Source organism: Ricinus communis, chromosome 9 (assembly GCF_019578655.1).
Source record: "Ricinus communis isolate WT05 ecotype wild-type chromosome 9, ASM1957865v1, whole genome shotgun sequence".
Lineage (NCBI taxonomy): Eukaryota > Viridiplantae > Streptophyta > Magnoliopsida > Malpighiales > Euphorbiaceae > Ricinus > Ricinus communis.
The window spans coordinates 2,549,475-2,566,174 of record NC_063264.1 but is presented as its reverse complement, the minus strand read 5'-3'; the positions used below and the strand labels follow the sequence as shown (position 1 = coordinate 2,566,174).

Here is a 16,700-nt window from a genome sequence, read left to right as displayed (position 1 = left end):
AATTGAATTATTAAGTTAATTCCGGGATTTGATGAATCCAGTGAAGCAGTCTAATAACTTATATATTAAGTACAAGCAAGTATAATCAAACAACAATATGTTATTCCCCTTTCGTATTAAATCAAGAGCATAACAATGTTGCGGGCAAGCTTCCATATAGCTTGCATGTAACCTTTGGCTTCATGCAAGCACACACACGCTTAGCACAAGAAATGCACTTAATGACAGATTTAAATTAATCATTCAAATAATTGAGTCTCTATTGCGTTTAAAATTAAACAAAAAAAGAAACCATCAGTACATTTACATTTACAATTTCAAAAAATTCAAAAAGAAGAACAATTATATGAAAAGTAAAGATTATCACTTCATCTTCAAACACAAGTATGGTACAAACTATAACAAAGGAGCTTATAGTAAGAAAGCAACAAAAGGATACAAAACAAAAGTCTTTTGAAATCTAATGATTTGCCCCTTCAAGAGTACTTATGCCAACAGAGAAGCATGGAAACGCATACTCTCATAAGATAGAGCTTCCCCCTTTGTTGCCTCACCATTCTCTTCCACTTGCCAAATCTTCTACTACCCATCTTTTCACTATAGCTATATTACCTAATTTACTACCTTACTTGAGTTCAAACCCTATATTTATTGACAATACCTTAAGATTACACTAAAGAAAGCCACCACATGGCAAGACTTTAGACTATAATTAAGAAGGCCTTGTCACTAGGTCCACCTGTACTTCCAAAGCCACGTAGATGTCACGTGCATTTTCCCCTATCCAAATTTCAAGTCATCAACAAATTTCCTACTTTTGTTGAAACTTGCCGGCCACCGATCATTGCTAAAGTAGTTTGTTACTATCGAACATGAACCTTATCTTCTACTTATCAGCGCCTAAACTAACCCCACATCGTTATCATTTCTTTTTTGGACACCGTTAGTTTTTCCTTCTTCAAGTAAGTTAATTGAAAATGAAAGCAAAGACCTTTTCGAGACCCCATTAGCGCCCACTTCCCAAAATTACAATTTTCATAGTATTCTCTTCTTATATAATCAGTACCCATTTAAATCCGTGAGTTCCCGCCAGTTGCCATTAATGTTCATCAAGATGATTTTAATCTTGGGTCATAATCCACGTATCAAATCATGTCCTTAGTGCCCTGTTAAAGCATAGCAATGAAAGGTCCTATACCTTATCTTAAAGCAAGGAGTATCAAAGATAAGATCTTTTATAAAAACATAATTCCAAAAGTGGACCTGTAAAGGATTGATTGATGGATTGAAATTTTTCTTTTCCTTTTCCCTCTAAATAACATTAATTAATTATTTTTTTCCAGGTAATAATTAAGATGCCTGATCTAATGGCAGGGAAGTGTTTTGGTCCCTTGAAGAGAGAATAGTTGGGAGCAGTAGAGATCATACGCATGGATATCATGTTTCTGTTGACCAATTGCATGCTATATACACTAGTTACGTGGACCACTTAAGCAAGAAGAGCTTTATAGACAGCTCAATTCATTTAATATCTTGAAACTGGGAAATTTTTAAAAAGGAAAACTCCAAGCAGGTGGGGAGTGTTTGATCTGTTGCAGCAAGTTTCGTTTGATCTGCTGCAGCAACTGCTTTTGGAGGCTTGAAAAAGCTGATACAATAATTTTGGAAGTTGATATGCAGTTTAGGATAGTGACCAACTGAAACACCAGAATCACAACATTCCTTTTTATAGAAACATCATAGAAATAGCTCATAATATATATACATACACAAACATATTACAAATATAATAAAAATAATAATAATAATAATATGCTTGGCTACTGTAGATATGAATACCTTGAACAAGAATTGTGTAGCTAGGGTTGTTCCGATGGTAATTGCATGGATGAATATTCAAGCAGTCTTAGCTGGAAAAAGGACAGGCAATTAATTAACTTGTACTTCATCAGAAACAAACTAAACTATACTGATAGACTTGTAAACAGCTATGATTTTGTCTTGCACCAAGAAGACAGTCTAAGATATGGATGATTTTCTGGAGGGAAATTGTGTAATGTGTCAATTCTTGGTCCATTGATATTGCTCATTAAGTGGTATATATCTTGGGTTTGAGTTGTTTATGTGGATGTTAATTTAGCTTGAAGGCACATGAGTTGCTAGTTACAAGCGTGCCATGTATGGCCAACTTCCTGATATATGCATCAGATAGCGTTATCATAATTAGTCAGTCAGTTCGATGATGGTGATGCTGGTGATGATGAGAAGCTCAAAATATCTCTTTTGCCAGCTTTTTCATCAGTCGCTTGAGGTACAGTTCCCTTGATGGAACCCGAACTAGTCAAGTTTCAGTTCGTAATTCACTGCTTCACTTTTCAACTTTTAGCTTTCTTTCCTATTCTCTCATCCGACAATGGAGGAACAAAGGCAAACAGCCAGCCTTTATTGCTAAAAGCCTAGCAAGTTCAAGTTAGAAGAAGAGGGATACATTGCTGCCATATTGGAATTATTTTGTTATAGGCAGTAAGCAAGAATGTTTGCCGGGCGGTCGTAGAGGATGAACTGATAAAATTTCATTGATATGTTCAGGGTGAATGTCTATATCTAGCATCCATGACAAAGTTCTATTGTTAGATTTTTCTTCTTCTTTTTACTAAAAGGGAAAGTAGATGACATAAAAGAAAGTTATGATATTATTTCCTTATTCTTTTTATTAATGTTTGTTCATATATAAGTTTAGTTATTCAATCATTCAAGATCTTATATCTCTTAAAAATTTATCAAAACTTAGAAGTGGGAGACACATAGAATTAAGGGCTCCTTTAATTTGTGAAAAATATGGATAGTAATCAAAATTGAAATGGATAATTCTAACTTAATTTTAAGAAAAAAGCTTTAAAGTCAAAATGAGATTTCTCAGTCAATCAAAATCCCTTATAATTCTTCCATTTCATTAGGTAATAAATTTTCCATTTTCATCAAAATTAAATCATTTATTTATTAATTCTAATATTATATAAATTAATACTATCAATGTAATTAATATTACTATTTTTTAGAATTAATTTTTTTATCTAATTAATAATCAATTTATTAGTAAACATAGTATTTAAACATATTACAATCTATAATTAAAATTATTATCTAATTATAAAATTAATTAATTAATTAATATAATATTAAAATATAATTAATATACTATCTTGTAGAATGATGATTATCTAATTATAAAACTAATCATTATCTAATTAAAAAATTAATTTATTATTAATATATTATTTCTTAGGATTAGAATGTATGTTTAATTGGGAGTGTAACTTATTAATTAATAAATTAATAAAAAATTACAAAGTTATATATAAACTTAAATATCATGTATCAAAAATAAATACACATAAAGATAAAAATTCTATATGTCAAAAAAAGTTTAGGTGTCATATATATATATATATATATATATATATATACTTCTTCATATCTACATTTGACCTCTTTAGATGATTTGTTCACTTCTATCAATAGGCCTAAAGTATTTGGACAAATGGCATTCTCTTAAATTAAAGAAGGTTTGATCATAAAAGCCCAAATTTATTTTTCAATGAGCTTAGGAAATAAGGCCTAGTAGGCTAATGGATCTAACTGCAATAGTACCTAATTGAATGGGAACGAAAAGTATAATCTAATAAATTAAGGACCAAAGTGAAAGATTTTCAAATCACGTACGCAAATACTCACAGTAACATCTTCTCAGCTGCCAGTCTTTGTTTGCCTCCATCTTCTTCCAACTCGGTATATTCTCGAATCTAGAGAGAGAAACAAGAGACAGAGAGAGAGAGAGAGAGAGAGAGAGATGTCGTGCTTAGTTTGCTTCGCATCATGCTGTGCAACTATGACATGTGGCCTTTGTACATCAGTGGCTTCGGGTATATCGAAGAAATCTGCAAGACTTGCTTATTGCGGTCTTTTTGGTCTCTCTTTGATCGTTTCTTGGATTCTTAGAGAATTTGGCGCTCCTCTTATAGAGAAACTACCTTGTCAGTATCATTCTGCACTACTCTTTTTCTTTTCTTGTGCTAATTTACCATTTTGTGTGGAAAAGTTTGTTTCGTTTTTGGCCTATATGCTGTGAATTCTGATAATCTTGATCAAAGGTTGGAATCTTTTTGGCCTCTATGCTGTGAATTTTATCAATTCCGAACTTAGTACATTAATCTATCTGTCTGGCTATGAAATTTGTTAATAATTGGCATGATCTTTAAATTATATAGTAACCTTGTAATCTTTGTGCAAATTTTGTATTGGGAATGGTGTGCAATGGATGTTTAAAATTTTGATTCTGTTAGGCCTAAACGCTGTAAATTTTGACAATTGAGAAGTTAGTAAATTGATTCATCTGAGCTTTTAAAATTGTTAATAATTTGTATAATTGTTCAAGCTGCATATTTGAGTTTCTGATATTTGTTGAGGAAGCAAGTTGGGTTTTCTGGATTAAGTTTATTAAGGTATATTGCTAATTGGGATTATTTAGCATGAAGAAATTCTTAATCTGGGTCTTCTCTAGGAATTATTAGTGAAACTGTTGCATTTAGTTTACATGAGCTTGGCTGGTTTTAATTTTAATAATTTTGAATGGGATTCTCATTTTAGTAATGGCTTTTAAATTTTGTGTTTGTTGTCAACTAGCTGCCTAAGTTGTTTGATCATGCGCTTCAAGTTGATTTTTGTTTGTAGCAGACAGAAATTAGCCATTTGATATTGCCAAAATAGATATTCCTATTTTAATAGTTTCATAATGTAGATCAGGTTATAATTTCATCAACTCTTTACTGTTGTTTAGATGGTGAAATGAATATGTTACATGTTTGCAGGGATAAAGTCTTCTGTTACTCACTCAAAAGAATGGTTTCAAATACAGGCAGTTCTTCGTGTGAGCTTAGGGAATTTCTTGTTTTTTGCAATATTTGCTTTAATAATGATTGGTGTGAAGGACCAAAATGATAGACGCGACTCATGGCACCATGGTGGATGGATTGCAAAGATGGTGATCTGGCTTTTGCTTCTTGTCCTCATGTTTTTCATGCCCAATGTCGTCATCGCTATCTATGGTCAGTTTAGCTCCTAGACTTTTGATCCAGAGCAATCAGCGTAACCATCTGGTTTTCTTTAACTGGGCCTAGCAGATGAATATGTTGACCTTTATCAATCACAATTTTATGATTTTTTTTTGTGCTGATTTTTTTGATTAAGACTCTGAATTAGTTGCATTAAAAGCTCCAGAAACAAGTAGTACTTCTCTGATAATTCTTGTATTAGAATTGAGTAAGATTTTACATAAGCAACTTGAGTTCTTATTGGCTATTAGGTTATTCTTATGCTTGCAACAGGATTGTTTTATTTTAATAGATTTAATCTTCTTAGCATGTGCAACTTTCATTAGGAACTATTGGATTGCCAGGATGATCACTCATAGGTAAAATCTGAACAAGTTTGCATGAGATCAAGGATCAAGTAGTGCTTTTGAAACTTTCTTTTATTTACCTTTTCTTGAGTAATGATGCTTCTCTTGGCTTATTATGTTGTCATTTCTTGACAATGATACATAATGAAATTTTAGTCATTCTTTTCCTGTATTTGGTTTCAAATGTCATAATTAACCTATTTAAACAAATCTTATTGACAATGATACATAATGAAATTTTAGTCATTCTTTTCCTGTATTTGGTTTCAAATGTCATAATTAACCTATTTAAACAAATCTTACTTGCAGGCATCATTTCAAAGTTTGGGGCAGGGCTATTTTTGTTGGTTCAAGTGATTATTTTGCTAGACTTTACACACTCGTGGAATGATGCATGGGTAGAGAAAGATGAACAGAAATGGTAGGCTCCAGTACATATTTCTCACAATTTTTCCTTTGTTCACTATTATTCACTTCTAATCCTTGAATTGCTTCTTTTTAGGTATATTGCTTTACTAGTTGTGTCAGTTGTGTGCTACCTTGCAGCATTCGCATTCTCTGGTGTTCTATTCATATGGTTCAACCCATCTGGCCAAGACTGTGGCCTCAATATCTTCTTTATTGTGATGACCATGATTCTTGCATTTGTTTTTGCCATAATAGCGCTACATCCTACAGTAAGGATAAGATTTTCTTAGTCTACTTATTCCTCTAATAAAAGCATTACTCATACAAATAGTAGCATGTTCCTAAGATTTCAGCTGTCTTATGTACTTGTATGGGGTGTGTGTGTGTGTGTATTTTGAGAACCATTTATCTTATTACATGATTGTAGGGAAGTGATACTTATGCTTTTACATATATTAAGGTAATAGTTCTATGACTTGCAATATGACTCTGGCTGGGCATTTCAAATAGGTTAATGGAAGCCTCTTGCCTGCTTCGGTGATATCAATATATTGTGCTTATGTTTGCTATACGGGTCTCTCCAGTGAACCGCATGACTATGTATGCAATGGTCTCCACAACAAAACGAAAGCAGTTTCCACAAGCACACTTATCCTTGGGATGCTTACCACCATTCTATCAGTCCTATATTCTGCTGTTCGTGCTGGGTCTTCAACAACATTTCTATCACCACCCTCCTCACCTAAGGCATCAGGTGATCTATATAACTAGAAAAAAATCCTAGAAGCAGCCTTTTTCTTTTATGCATTATGACGAGGCCTCTGCTGACCAATATCAAATGGAAATCTGCAAGGCAGGCAGCTAGAGTACCTGTCAGCTGTCACCATTATTCGTACATGACGACTTTTAAATCTTGATATTTTCTGTTCTTACTAATAAAATATATGTCCCTTAGGTGTTAGTGGTCTTCAGTTTACAGGCTCAGTCTTAACTGCTGACTGTAATTTTAGCTCAATTCCATGAAACATGACACTTGAATATGGATAGGAATCGCAGCTGCTGCTGCTACTACTAGTACTAGTCCTAAAACTACTCCCACTGCTACTGTTATTGTTTCTGTTTCGTTTTTTATCTGGTAGATGGTGACATGCTTCGAAATGCTAAAATTAGAAAAATCTCCAGGGATGTTCCTCTTCTTGCCCCCTGTATGGCCTACCTTATCGGTATCTTAGGATTCTTCCTTTAAGTGACATAAAAAATTTCCTTCAGTGAAAACTGGATCTGATCAAATGAAGTGGCACAGCATATGTTTTCTGCTAAAGTATTACAGTCACAGAAATGAGAGCCATCTCCTGGTTCTTTACAACTTTTTTAACTTTTGGAGTTTGATCTGGTGAAGAAAGAGCTCCTACAATGTTGTCAACTGTTAGTCTGGCTGCAAAACTAGTATTCTTCACTCAACTTAGAAAATCAATCTTTAGAGTTAAGAGGGTTACTACGTATGATGTTAATATAGATGCTTCTAAATCTTGTATTGCAGATGCAAAGAAACCACTTCTAGAAGAACAGTTGGAAGAAGGGAAAGAAAAGAAGGAGACAGAAGCCAGGCCTGTTAGTTATTCCTACACATTCTTCCACCTGATATTTGCCTTGGCTAGCATGTACTCGGCAATGCTTCTTTCTGGATGGACCAGCTCATCTGAAAGCTCTGATCTGATAGATGTCGGCTGGACATCAGTTTGGGTTCGAATCTGCACCGAGTGGGTCACTGCTGGACTGTATGTATGGACTCTTTTAGCTCCACTGCTTTTCCCTGACCGTGAGTTCTTCTAGGTATACTGTATTTTGATATCATGTCTTAAAAGTCCTGTGCTCTGGCCGGTTGGCTGAGAGCATATAGATGCATCGATAATGTCTTTTGTATGTGGCTGTAATAATGCTCTTATGTTTGTAAATTGTACCTATAAAATACATAGCATGAGTAAATATCTCTTCACTTCTTTTAGTTATTTCCATACGTCCTTTTCTACTTCAAAATTTTTCTTGCATTTCAGTCTGCATCATCTGATAACCACTACTAGTATGATATTCTGAAAACATACAAAGGCGTTCAATTAGAATAACATGCCAATGCCAATGCCATGATCTTTGTTCTATGATGTACCTGCATGGCAAAACATGACACATGAACTTATGATCCTTGTTCTCTAGGTGTTGGTGGCGGGGTTTCGGGTTTCGTCTCATTAAACTGTGCAGCTCTTCTATTTTATTCCTGAAAAGATTGAAACAAAGCATTGATGCGTTAGCTATAGCTTCCTTCCAATGTATATATAAATCTATATGGAAAATGTTTTTTTTTTTTTTTTTTTTTTTTCTTTTGCTCATCTGTTGCGGCACTTACTACTTTTATAAAACTACCCATTAAGAGCTTTGTTTTTGTAGAAGTAGTAGATATAACATTAGTAATAAAAAGAAAATTAATCTTAAGTAGGCTGAATTCTGTCAATTTTTACTAAATGAGAAATTAACTTTTTAAAAGTAAAATTCTAGAAAATTAATCTCTAAAATTAGAAATTATTGCCAATCCAGATTATAGTGTAATATAAAAAGTTTGAATACTAGACGTATAATCCATCTAAAGGTCTTCATATGTTTCAGTCAAATTGTGTCCGCTCTCACATCCATAATGTTTCGGTCAAACGATGCCCCATTTTTCTTTTCTGCCTATCCATTAATATATGTGCTGGCATTCGGATAATTTTCAATTCTTTGATTCCAAATAATGTCAATTTTTGGATCAATTCTCACTAAAATGTGCAAATAAAAACCAATTTCCATAAATCAAAGTTATATTCCATTTAATTTAGAATAAGGTGTAATCCCTGCATCTACAATAATGAGAACGTCCCAATTACCAATCAGAAAAATAGTCTGATTAAAAAAGTATCCAATTTTCTCACTATATTATTCAATTTTAATCTTTATATTATATAATATATATTTCCTGAATACGTAACAATAGTGTTATGACCGAAGATAGGAATATTTGTTTATCACATAAAATAATATTTCTCTCTCTAGAAAAAATAAAAGAAAAGAAAAGAAATTTCTCTCTCACTCCTAATAACCGCGCGTGTCCGTCACCACCTCCATTCTCTTCCTCCCTATACGGCGCCCCCTACGCCGGAAAACAAAACAATTTTCTTTAAAAATAAAAATATTATTTTTAAGGAAAAAAAGGGAAAAATAGGAAACATCTTTTTATTTTTCTCATTTCATTTTCATTTTTCATTAACATGCACCAACTTTTCCATTTCACCATCATGCGCTCTTCTTCATCATCAAAACCCCTAAAATTCCAATCTTCATCAAACCCTAACCCTAACCCTAGTTCAATTTCAGCATCATCAACTTCAACCATTCTGTGTAAGCATTCACCATCGGCAACCCTAGACATTTTAATTCTAATTCTGGTGTTGTTCTCAGGTATATTCCTCTTAACATCGTACTTCTCTTACATCATTCGCTCTCTCTCTCTCCTTCTCTCTCACTCATCTCTCTCTCTCAATGTTAATATCAATCTCAATCTCTCTCCTCCAATTCCCTACATTTGCGGCTTTTTATCTCTCTTCATCATCGTTATTCTTTTCATCGAGTTCTGTTGCGGCCCGAGATCTCGAAAATGCGATAAAGCGGGATGCAAGGGTTTGAAAAAGGCGATGGAGTTTGATTTGCAGTTACAAACTGAAGATTGTGTTAAATCAGCGACGGGTGTCGCTAAAGACATTGATAAGTTGCCGTGGAAAGGAGGGAGCGAAGGGAATCCTGATTATGAGTGTCTTAGAGCTGAGTTGAGGAAAATGGCTCCGGTTAATGGACGTGCTGTTTTGCTTTTTAGGGCCAGGTGTGGCTGTCCAGTCGCCAAATTGGAAGGCTGGGGTCCTAAGAAAGGCCGGCGTCATAAAAAGTGAGTAACTTTTGATTCAATTTGATGTGAATATGGTTTTTGTAGACCCTAATTTGCTTTTTGATTGAGAATATTTTCTGGATTATATATGTATTTTTATTTTGTTTTGCTTGGTTTAGTTGTTATGTGTGTTGAATTTGGAAGAGTGTAATATATTGGCTTCATGCCATTTGTGGGCTTAAATGCAATTCGTTGTGTTTGTGGCTTTCTTTATTTTTTATTATTTATCAGGCCACCTGATCATATGCCGTATGCCAGGAATTTTAGAATGTAATGCTTGTTGGGTAGTATTTATTATTCTAAAAGCAGAACTGGACGAGCTATGAGTGATATCATGGTTGAAATGAGTGAGAATTCTTCTGCATATGATATATTGGTGATTTTCTTTCTCAGGAATGGACTGTTTAAACTTTAACTTGTCTGCTACCTTATACGAGGAACTTTGCTATTAATTTTTACCTGGGTTGTCTTGTTGGTGTCTTAGTAGGTTTACACAAATATAAAAGAAGATTTTAGAAGTCGTTAAACACAAGCTAATCTAGAGACCTAGAGTTGATTATTAGGACCAAATATGGTACTAAGGGAATAAGATAATCAGGTCGATCAACATGTTCATACATGATGCTGATGGAGCCAGAATTACTTATCATGCGGTATTATGTTTTTTTTTTTCTTTTTCTTCCAAGACATGTTTGAGGTAAAACTAGCACTTGGTAGAGTCTGATCATGGATATGTGAATGATGGATATGTTAAGAGGTTCCTAACAGTTTGCCTAATGAGGGTTCTAGCACAGCATTTGAACCAGAAAATTGCTAACAAGCTGAGCTTAGCAGGATATGCTTGACTTTGTTGTTTTGCTACATGTATTTGCTGGACTCAAATGAATATTCTGAGCTTGCACTTACTATTCTCGTTTTTAAATCTCTGGCTACAATTTAGTTGTTTGACAAAATAAAATTTGCAGACGAGGATCTTTGTGTAATGGAATGCTGCAATGAGATTATTATGGGTATAATTAACTTAGGAATTAGAAGAGGTTGTAGATGAGTGACGATATCAGCCATACTGCCTAAACATGTAAATTCTAGAGAATAATTCTAATATATGCATTAACAGACAATTTGGAACCATTTGTCTGTGGATTATGCATGCCTTCTGTTTTATCAAGTATGAACCCTTTGTATGTATTCTGTGCGAGAGTCAAATGCAAGTCTCTATGAGAATGTTAAAAATGATTTCAATTGATAAAAAATAAAGGGCAAAAAGAAGACTCCTGCAAGTTAAAATACTAATTGCATTCTTCATTTTATAAACATTTTTTAACACTTGTTGACACTCAGATATGCATACGCGTGTATAAACAATTGCAAGTGGAGATATTTCGACAAGATGATGCCTGTGCTAAGTTAAGTGGTAGTCTGTGCATCTTCATGCCTGCTTCACCTTTTCCTTCTCCATATTGGGAAGTTTCTCAAAAGTAATGTGTAATTGTTGTTGGGGAGTGGGATCAATGACGCTGACAGAATAAATAGCCCTTTTGTTGACCGTTTCAAAGCAATAGTATATTTCCAAATTCAGAATAAAATGATCTTTTGCATGATGGCAATAGACTAGTGGATGTTTTTGCAAATCAGATGGTGGAAGTGTTTAAATTATATTCAATGATTGAAATGGGTCATGTTTTCTGTTCTAAATTAATGACATGTTTCTCAGGTCAGTATTTGGTGTCAATTAAACCATGGTGTATTGGTAGATAACAGTCCTCAAAATTGTCCACCGCAATTTCCCTTTGCCTCTCTAAAACATATATTAAAACATGAAATTCTTATTAACTGAGATGAACTCAGTTATCTGGCTCCTTCATCTAGGTAATTACCTTGTGAATATCGCCACCTTTTGTGACTTTCATTCAGTTCTTCTGATTGGTGAATTTTTCACATCCTAGACCAATGGTTGCATCTAGTTTGGCACTTACATGCAAGTGGATTTAGTTAGGACGGGATGGGAACTTTGTATTATTAACAAACTTCCTACACATCCTCTGTTTGCTAGATATTCACATTCTAGTCTAATGGTAAGTTGGACATTGTATTCTGCTTTTACTTTTAGACTCAGTCAACGTGGAGTACTTCTTATATTGTAGTCAAGTATGAATATTATTTCTAGATTATGGTAGACCATGTAGATCCGAAAGGTGGTATCCACTATTCAGCATTCCCTTGGACCGGAGGAAGAAGGGACTAATAAAGTTATCTGCTATTATCTTTCGGAAAAAAAACATCTGAATCTTTTATACATCCTCTTTTTAGCAAAAATGTCCCAGTCTTTCATGCTCAAGGATTTGGCAGTTGTGTATTTAATTACATGGACTTCTTTGTTCTAATCCTCATACTATTAGAGTACTTATTAGTAGTCTGGTATCTGATCTAAATATGTGTTTGGTTATGCTCATAATTCTCAAATCTTATGGCACTGCAGGGCTTTGGCAAATGTGGCTGTTAATGGAGGAGGAGACCATCGCTAATTGTTTGTGATGGTTTAATTGTTGGAGCGGCCTTTATAAGTTTCTCCTCTTTTACTATCTTGTTTACCTTCCAGATTTTGACTGTTCTTTCATTTTCTCTAGAAAATTACACTCCTCACCAGAACAACTTCTATAATCCCTTGATCTGGCAGTGGCTCTCCTTCAATTTTTCTGCATCTGCATTTTCTTGGGAGATTGTTCTCATTTCTGAAAAGATATGTCAAACTCAATAGTCTCTCATTTCTGGAAGAATATACAAGTTTAATGGGAATAAATACATATATATGACATGCCAAATTTATATTTATTAACTTTATGATTTGACTTGGATATTAATCAGTTTTTGTGGTTGCTTCATCCTTTAAAACCCTTGTGATTTTAATTCTCTAGAAATGCCGGTGCCTTTAATGCCCAAGTGATGGCACTAAAAATTCTCAAAGAGGACATACGGGTGAAGTATATGTAGTACGTAATTCTTGGATGCTTAAGGTCAATTTTTCAGATTAACAGTGCTTAGGAATGTTTTAGAATGTAAAATCCTTGCCAGAAGTGCACAGGAATTAGGAAGCTCTATCAAGTCTGAACAAATAATTTGCAGGGACGCCAATTTGAGATGATGAATAGATATTCCGAATGCCTTGTCGTATCTTATCAAAAACTTTTATTCCTGGGAATGACTTTAGGTATTTCGTATTCCATTGTTGAATGAGTAGTATGTATACTGTTGATTGAATACTCCATTGTTAAGTGAGCAACGCATATATATTTTTTATATTTTGTATTCAATCGTTAAATAAATAAAATTATATATTTAGACCCAAAATGTGTTGTGTATGATTTCTTGCCAGCACTCTGGGATGACAGGCTAGCAGGTATTTTTGGATAATTGACTCGACTGGATACTTGGATGGATATAGTTAATTATAAATGGGTTTAGAATGGATTTGAAATTAAAATTTAATACTTATATCAGATTCGGTCGTGTTTAGATTTCAACATTCAAGTATTTACTCTTCAAATCTGATTATATAAATGTATTCGAATTCAATACTCGATATCTGTTCAAATAACATATATATATATATTTTACATGTATGAAATAAAATAATAAAAAATTAAATTATAAAATTTTATTTAAATCAATATGGTTTGGATTTTATAATTTTATAATTTTTATTAATATATTTTAAAATTTAATTATTATAAACAGATTGATATATAGATATTCATTAACTATTTTAATATTTTTATATATAATTATTTAATAAGATATTTGTTATCTATTTAAATATTTATAAAATTTATTTAATAATTATATGTATTAAATAAATTTTTATTGAATTTGAATAATATAAAAATATTTTTAATCAGATTTAGATGAATTTATGTAATTTTAATTGAATTTAAAAAATTTCGAACATAATATATGTACTTTTTAAAATTGAACTCGGATATCTTTCTATAGAGGACCGCATTCTCGGGACATGGTCCGTATTAGTAATATTGTGTGCAATGCCATAGCGGATAGCCCAGCAGCGCATACAACTATGAACTGTCATATTTTAGCCAAGTAGTTTTGCTTCCCTCCCAAATCCCTTATTTGGTGTGGCTGGCAACATATACTAATCATTATTTTCGCTGATTCTTTCTAGAGTTTTACAAAGTTAGTCATTGCTACCGCTAGTTTGTACCTTTGACTTCGTAGTCAGCATTGTTTCAATGTAATTACCGTACAGCTCACCCCATCCAACCAAGAAATGGCGGTTATCAAATTCTTCACTTCGCAGAAGAGTTCTTATGGTCTCCTCTAATGATCCCCTCTTCCAAACCCAAATCTCCACTCCACTTTCTAATCACCTCTCCTTTCTCTTACCCAGCATCTTCTCTCAAATGGGTATCCACAGAAATTCTCAAGATTCCTCAGATTTTTCAGCAACAGGAGAACCCATTTCTGCATCTCAACTCTCTCCTCAACCCCAAAACAGGCCAACGCCACTTCAATTACGAACTGGTTTTGGTCTCAGCCCTAAAATTTTGCTCAGACCATTTGTTTCTCTCTCAAGGCAAACAAATTCATTGCCTTGTTTCGAAATCCGGCCTTGGTTCTAACAATTTCATACAAAACAGCTTGATTAATATGTACGGAAAATGTGGGCTTTTAGTTGATGCTAAGTCCATTTTTGATGTATGCCCCAGATCAGATCCTGTCTCATATAATGTAATGATTTCTGGGTACGTGAAATCTGGACAGTTAGACTATGCATGCGAGTTGTTTGATGAAATGCCTGTAAAAGGTTGTGTGTCATATACTACAATGATCATGGGTTTTTCTCAAAATGAATGCTGGAATCAGGCGGTTGAGCTTTTCAAGCAGATGAGAAATGTGGGTGTTGTTCCTAATGAAGTGACTATTGCAACTTTGGTCTCTGCTTACTCTCATTTTGGTGGGATTTGGGCTTGTAGAATGCTTCATGGGTTGGTTATCAAGATGTTGTTCGAGGAGTTTGTTCTTGTTTCGACCAATTTGTTGCGCATGTATTGTGTTTGTTCAAGTTTAGTTGAAGCGAGAGCTTTGTTTGACGAGATGCCTGAGAAGAATATAGTTTCATGGAATGTAATGTTAAATGGTTATTCAAAAGCAGGGTTTGTTGATTCGGCTAGAGTTGTGTTTGAGAGGATTCCTAATAAAGATCTGGTAACATGGGGTACGATAATTGATGGTTATGTTCGTGTAGAAAGGATAAATGAAGCTTTAATGATGTATCGATCAATGATATCTGCCGGATGGGAACCTAATGATGTCATGATGGTCGATTTGATTTCTGGATGTGGCAGAACAATGGCAATGACTGAAGGTCAGCAATTACTCAGTGCTGTTGTGAAGATGGGTTTTGACTGCTATGATTTTATTCAGTCAACTATTATCCATCTTTATGCAGCTTGTGGCAGGATTAATGAGGCTTGTTTGCAATTTAGAATTGGCAGTAAGGAGAATGTTGCTTCTTGGAATGCCCTCATTGCTGGATATGTACGAAATAGAATGATTGATCGGGCAATGGAATTGTTCAATGAGATGCCCGAGAGAGACGTTTTTTCATGGAGCACTATGATTTCTGGTTACACACAGAATGAGCAACCTAACTTGGCATTAGAACTATTCCATAAGATGGTAGCTTCAGGGATCAAACCGAATGAAGTGACAATGGTGAGTGTTCTCTCCGCAATTGCTACTTCAGGCACTTTGAAAGAAGGAAGATGGGCCCATGAATATGTGCACAATAACTCCATCACTGTTAGCGACAATTTAAGTGCTGCAATCATAGACATGTATGCCAAATGTGGGAGCATCAACAATGCACTAGAGGTGTTCTATGAAATCCGAGAAAAGGCATCCACAGTCTCGCCATGGAATGCTATTATATGTGGGTTAGCCGTGCATGGACATGCAAATCTGTCACTTAAAATATTTTCTGACTTGGAAAGGCGCCATATCAAGCTCAATGCAATCACATTCATTGGAGTCCTTACTGCGTGCTGCCATGTAGGGCTGGTAGAGTCGGGAAAGAGACATTTTATGAGCATGAAGAGTGAACACAGTATAGATCCTGATATCAAGCATTATGGTTGTATGGTGGATCTCCTGGGTAGAGCAGGGCGTTTGGAAGAAGCTGAGGAAATGATAAGGAGCATGCCTATGAAGGCAGATGTCGTGATATGGGGGACATTGTTAGCAGCATGCAGAACGCATGGAAATGTGGACGTAGGAGAAAGAGCTGCAGAAAATCTGGCAAGACTGGAACCATCTCATGGGGCAAGCAGAGTTCTTTTATCCAACATGTATGCAGATGCAGGGAAGTGGGAGGACGCATTTCTAGTAAGAAGAGCAATGCAAAGCCATAGAATGCAGAGATTGCCAGGCTATAGTGGTGTTGCATTATATTGAAGAAAGAAACCCATCAAACACAAATATATATCAATTCTCAGTCTACTTCTGGATAAGGCTGTTATTCTATTTGGTTTCTAGCATATTATAGAGAAACCTTCCAACAGATCGTTACACATTTTAATTAACCAATTTGAAATATATGCAACTGTAACTGTTTACTCCTGTGTGGATGAGAATTAAAATCTAGTTAAGCTGATTCTTTTCTAAGTTAACCATTTTGAGCTTTGTGCGAAATTGTAATTGAATTGCTTCTGTGTAATTGAAGAAGAGAATCTAATATTTCTACTGTTAATCTTGCCTCTGGTCATTTGATCAAATATGCCTGAAAGACTCTACTAGGAGTCGTGGTTTTCCTACGTTATCAGATTTCAAGCTTCATAGCTTAAAACCCTTTAT

General features: G+C 34.4%; 3 protein-coding genes across 4 annotated transcripts; all 3 read left to right on the top strand.

Annotated features, from left to right (window-relative positions):
* Positions 1 to 3,740: 3,740 nt before the first annotated feature.
* On the top strand, positions 3,741 to 7,875 carry LOC8261475 (probable serine incorporator). 2 transcript variants are annotated; one of them, XM_002516740.4, is made up of 6 exons: positions 3,742 to 4,034; positions 4,869 to 5,105; positions 5,768 to 5,879; positions 5,961 to 6,135; positions 6,377 to 6,620; positions 7,407 to 7,875. In XM_002516740.4, exons 1-6 carry the CDS (start codon positions 3,851 to 3,853, stop codon positions 7,697 to 7,699), a joined length of 1,245 nt encoding a protein of 414 aa, XP_002516786.1. In that variant the 5' UTR covers positions 3,742 to 3,850; the 3' UTR covers positions 7,700 to 7,875. The 2 variants fall into 2 exon arrangements, with proteins under 2 accessions (XP_048235246.1, XP_002516786.1); XM_048379289.1 differs by lacking the exon at positions 5,961 to 6,135 and having other exon boundaries at positions 3,741 to 4,034; positions 6,451 to 6,620.
* A 191-nt stretch (positions 7,876 to 8,066) lies between these two features.
* On the top strand, positions 8,067 to 12,674 carry LOC8261476 (uncharacterized protein At5g19025). Its single transcript, XM_002516741.4, has 2 exons — positions 8,067 to 9,833; positions 12,313 to 12,674. Exons 1-2 carry the CDS (start codon positions 9,163 to 9,165, stop codon positions 12,356 to 12,358), a joined length of 717 nt encoding a protein of 238 aa, XP_002516787.1. The 5' UTR covers positions 8,067 to 9,162; the 3' UTR covers positions 12,359 to 12,674.
* Positions 12,675 to 13,881: 1,207 nt separating this feature from the next.
* LOC8261477 (pentatricopeptide repeat-containing protein At5g19020, mitochondrial) lies at positions 13,882 to 16,596 on the top strand. Its single transcript, XM_002516742.4, has one exon. The coding sequence runs from the start codon at positions 14,169 to 14,171 to the stop codon at positions 16,299 to 16,301; it is 2,133 nt and encodes a 710-aa protein (XP_002516788.1). The 5' UTR covers positions 13,882 to 14,168; the 3' UTR covers positions 16,302 to 16,596.
* The last annotated feature ends 104 nt before the right edge of the window (positions 16,597 to 16,700 follow it).

Coding starts and splice junctions, on each gene's coding strand:
- LOC8261475 (XM_002516740.4), top strand. CDS start 3,851: ATGTCGTGCTTAGTTTGCTTCGCATCATGCTGTGCAACTATGACATGT. Junction 4,035..4,868: donor TCTTATAGAGAAACTACCTT/GTCAGTATCATT, acceptor ACATGTTTGCAG/GGATAAAGTCTTCTGTTACT. Junction 5,106..5,767: donor TGTCGTCATCGCTATCTATG/GTCAGTTTAGCT, acceptor TCTTACTTGCAG/GCATCATTTCAAAGTTTGGG.
- LOC8261476 (XM_002516741.4), top strand. CDS start 9,163: ATGCACCAACTTTTCCATTTCACCATCATGCGCTCTTCTTCATCATCA. Junction 9,834..12,312: donor AAAGGCCGGCGTCATAAAAA/GTGAGTAACTTT, acceptor ATGGCACTGCAG/GGCTTTGGCAAATGTGGCTG.
- LOC8261477 (XM_002516742.4), top strand. CDS start 14,169: ATGATCCCCTCTTCCAAACCCAAATCTCCACTCCACTTTCTAATCACC.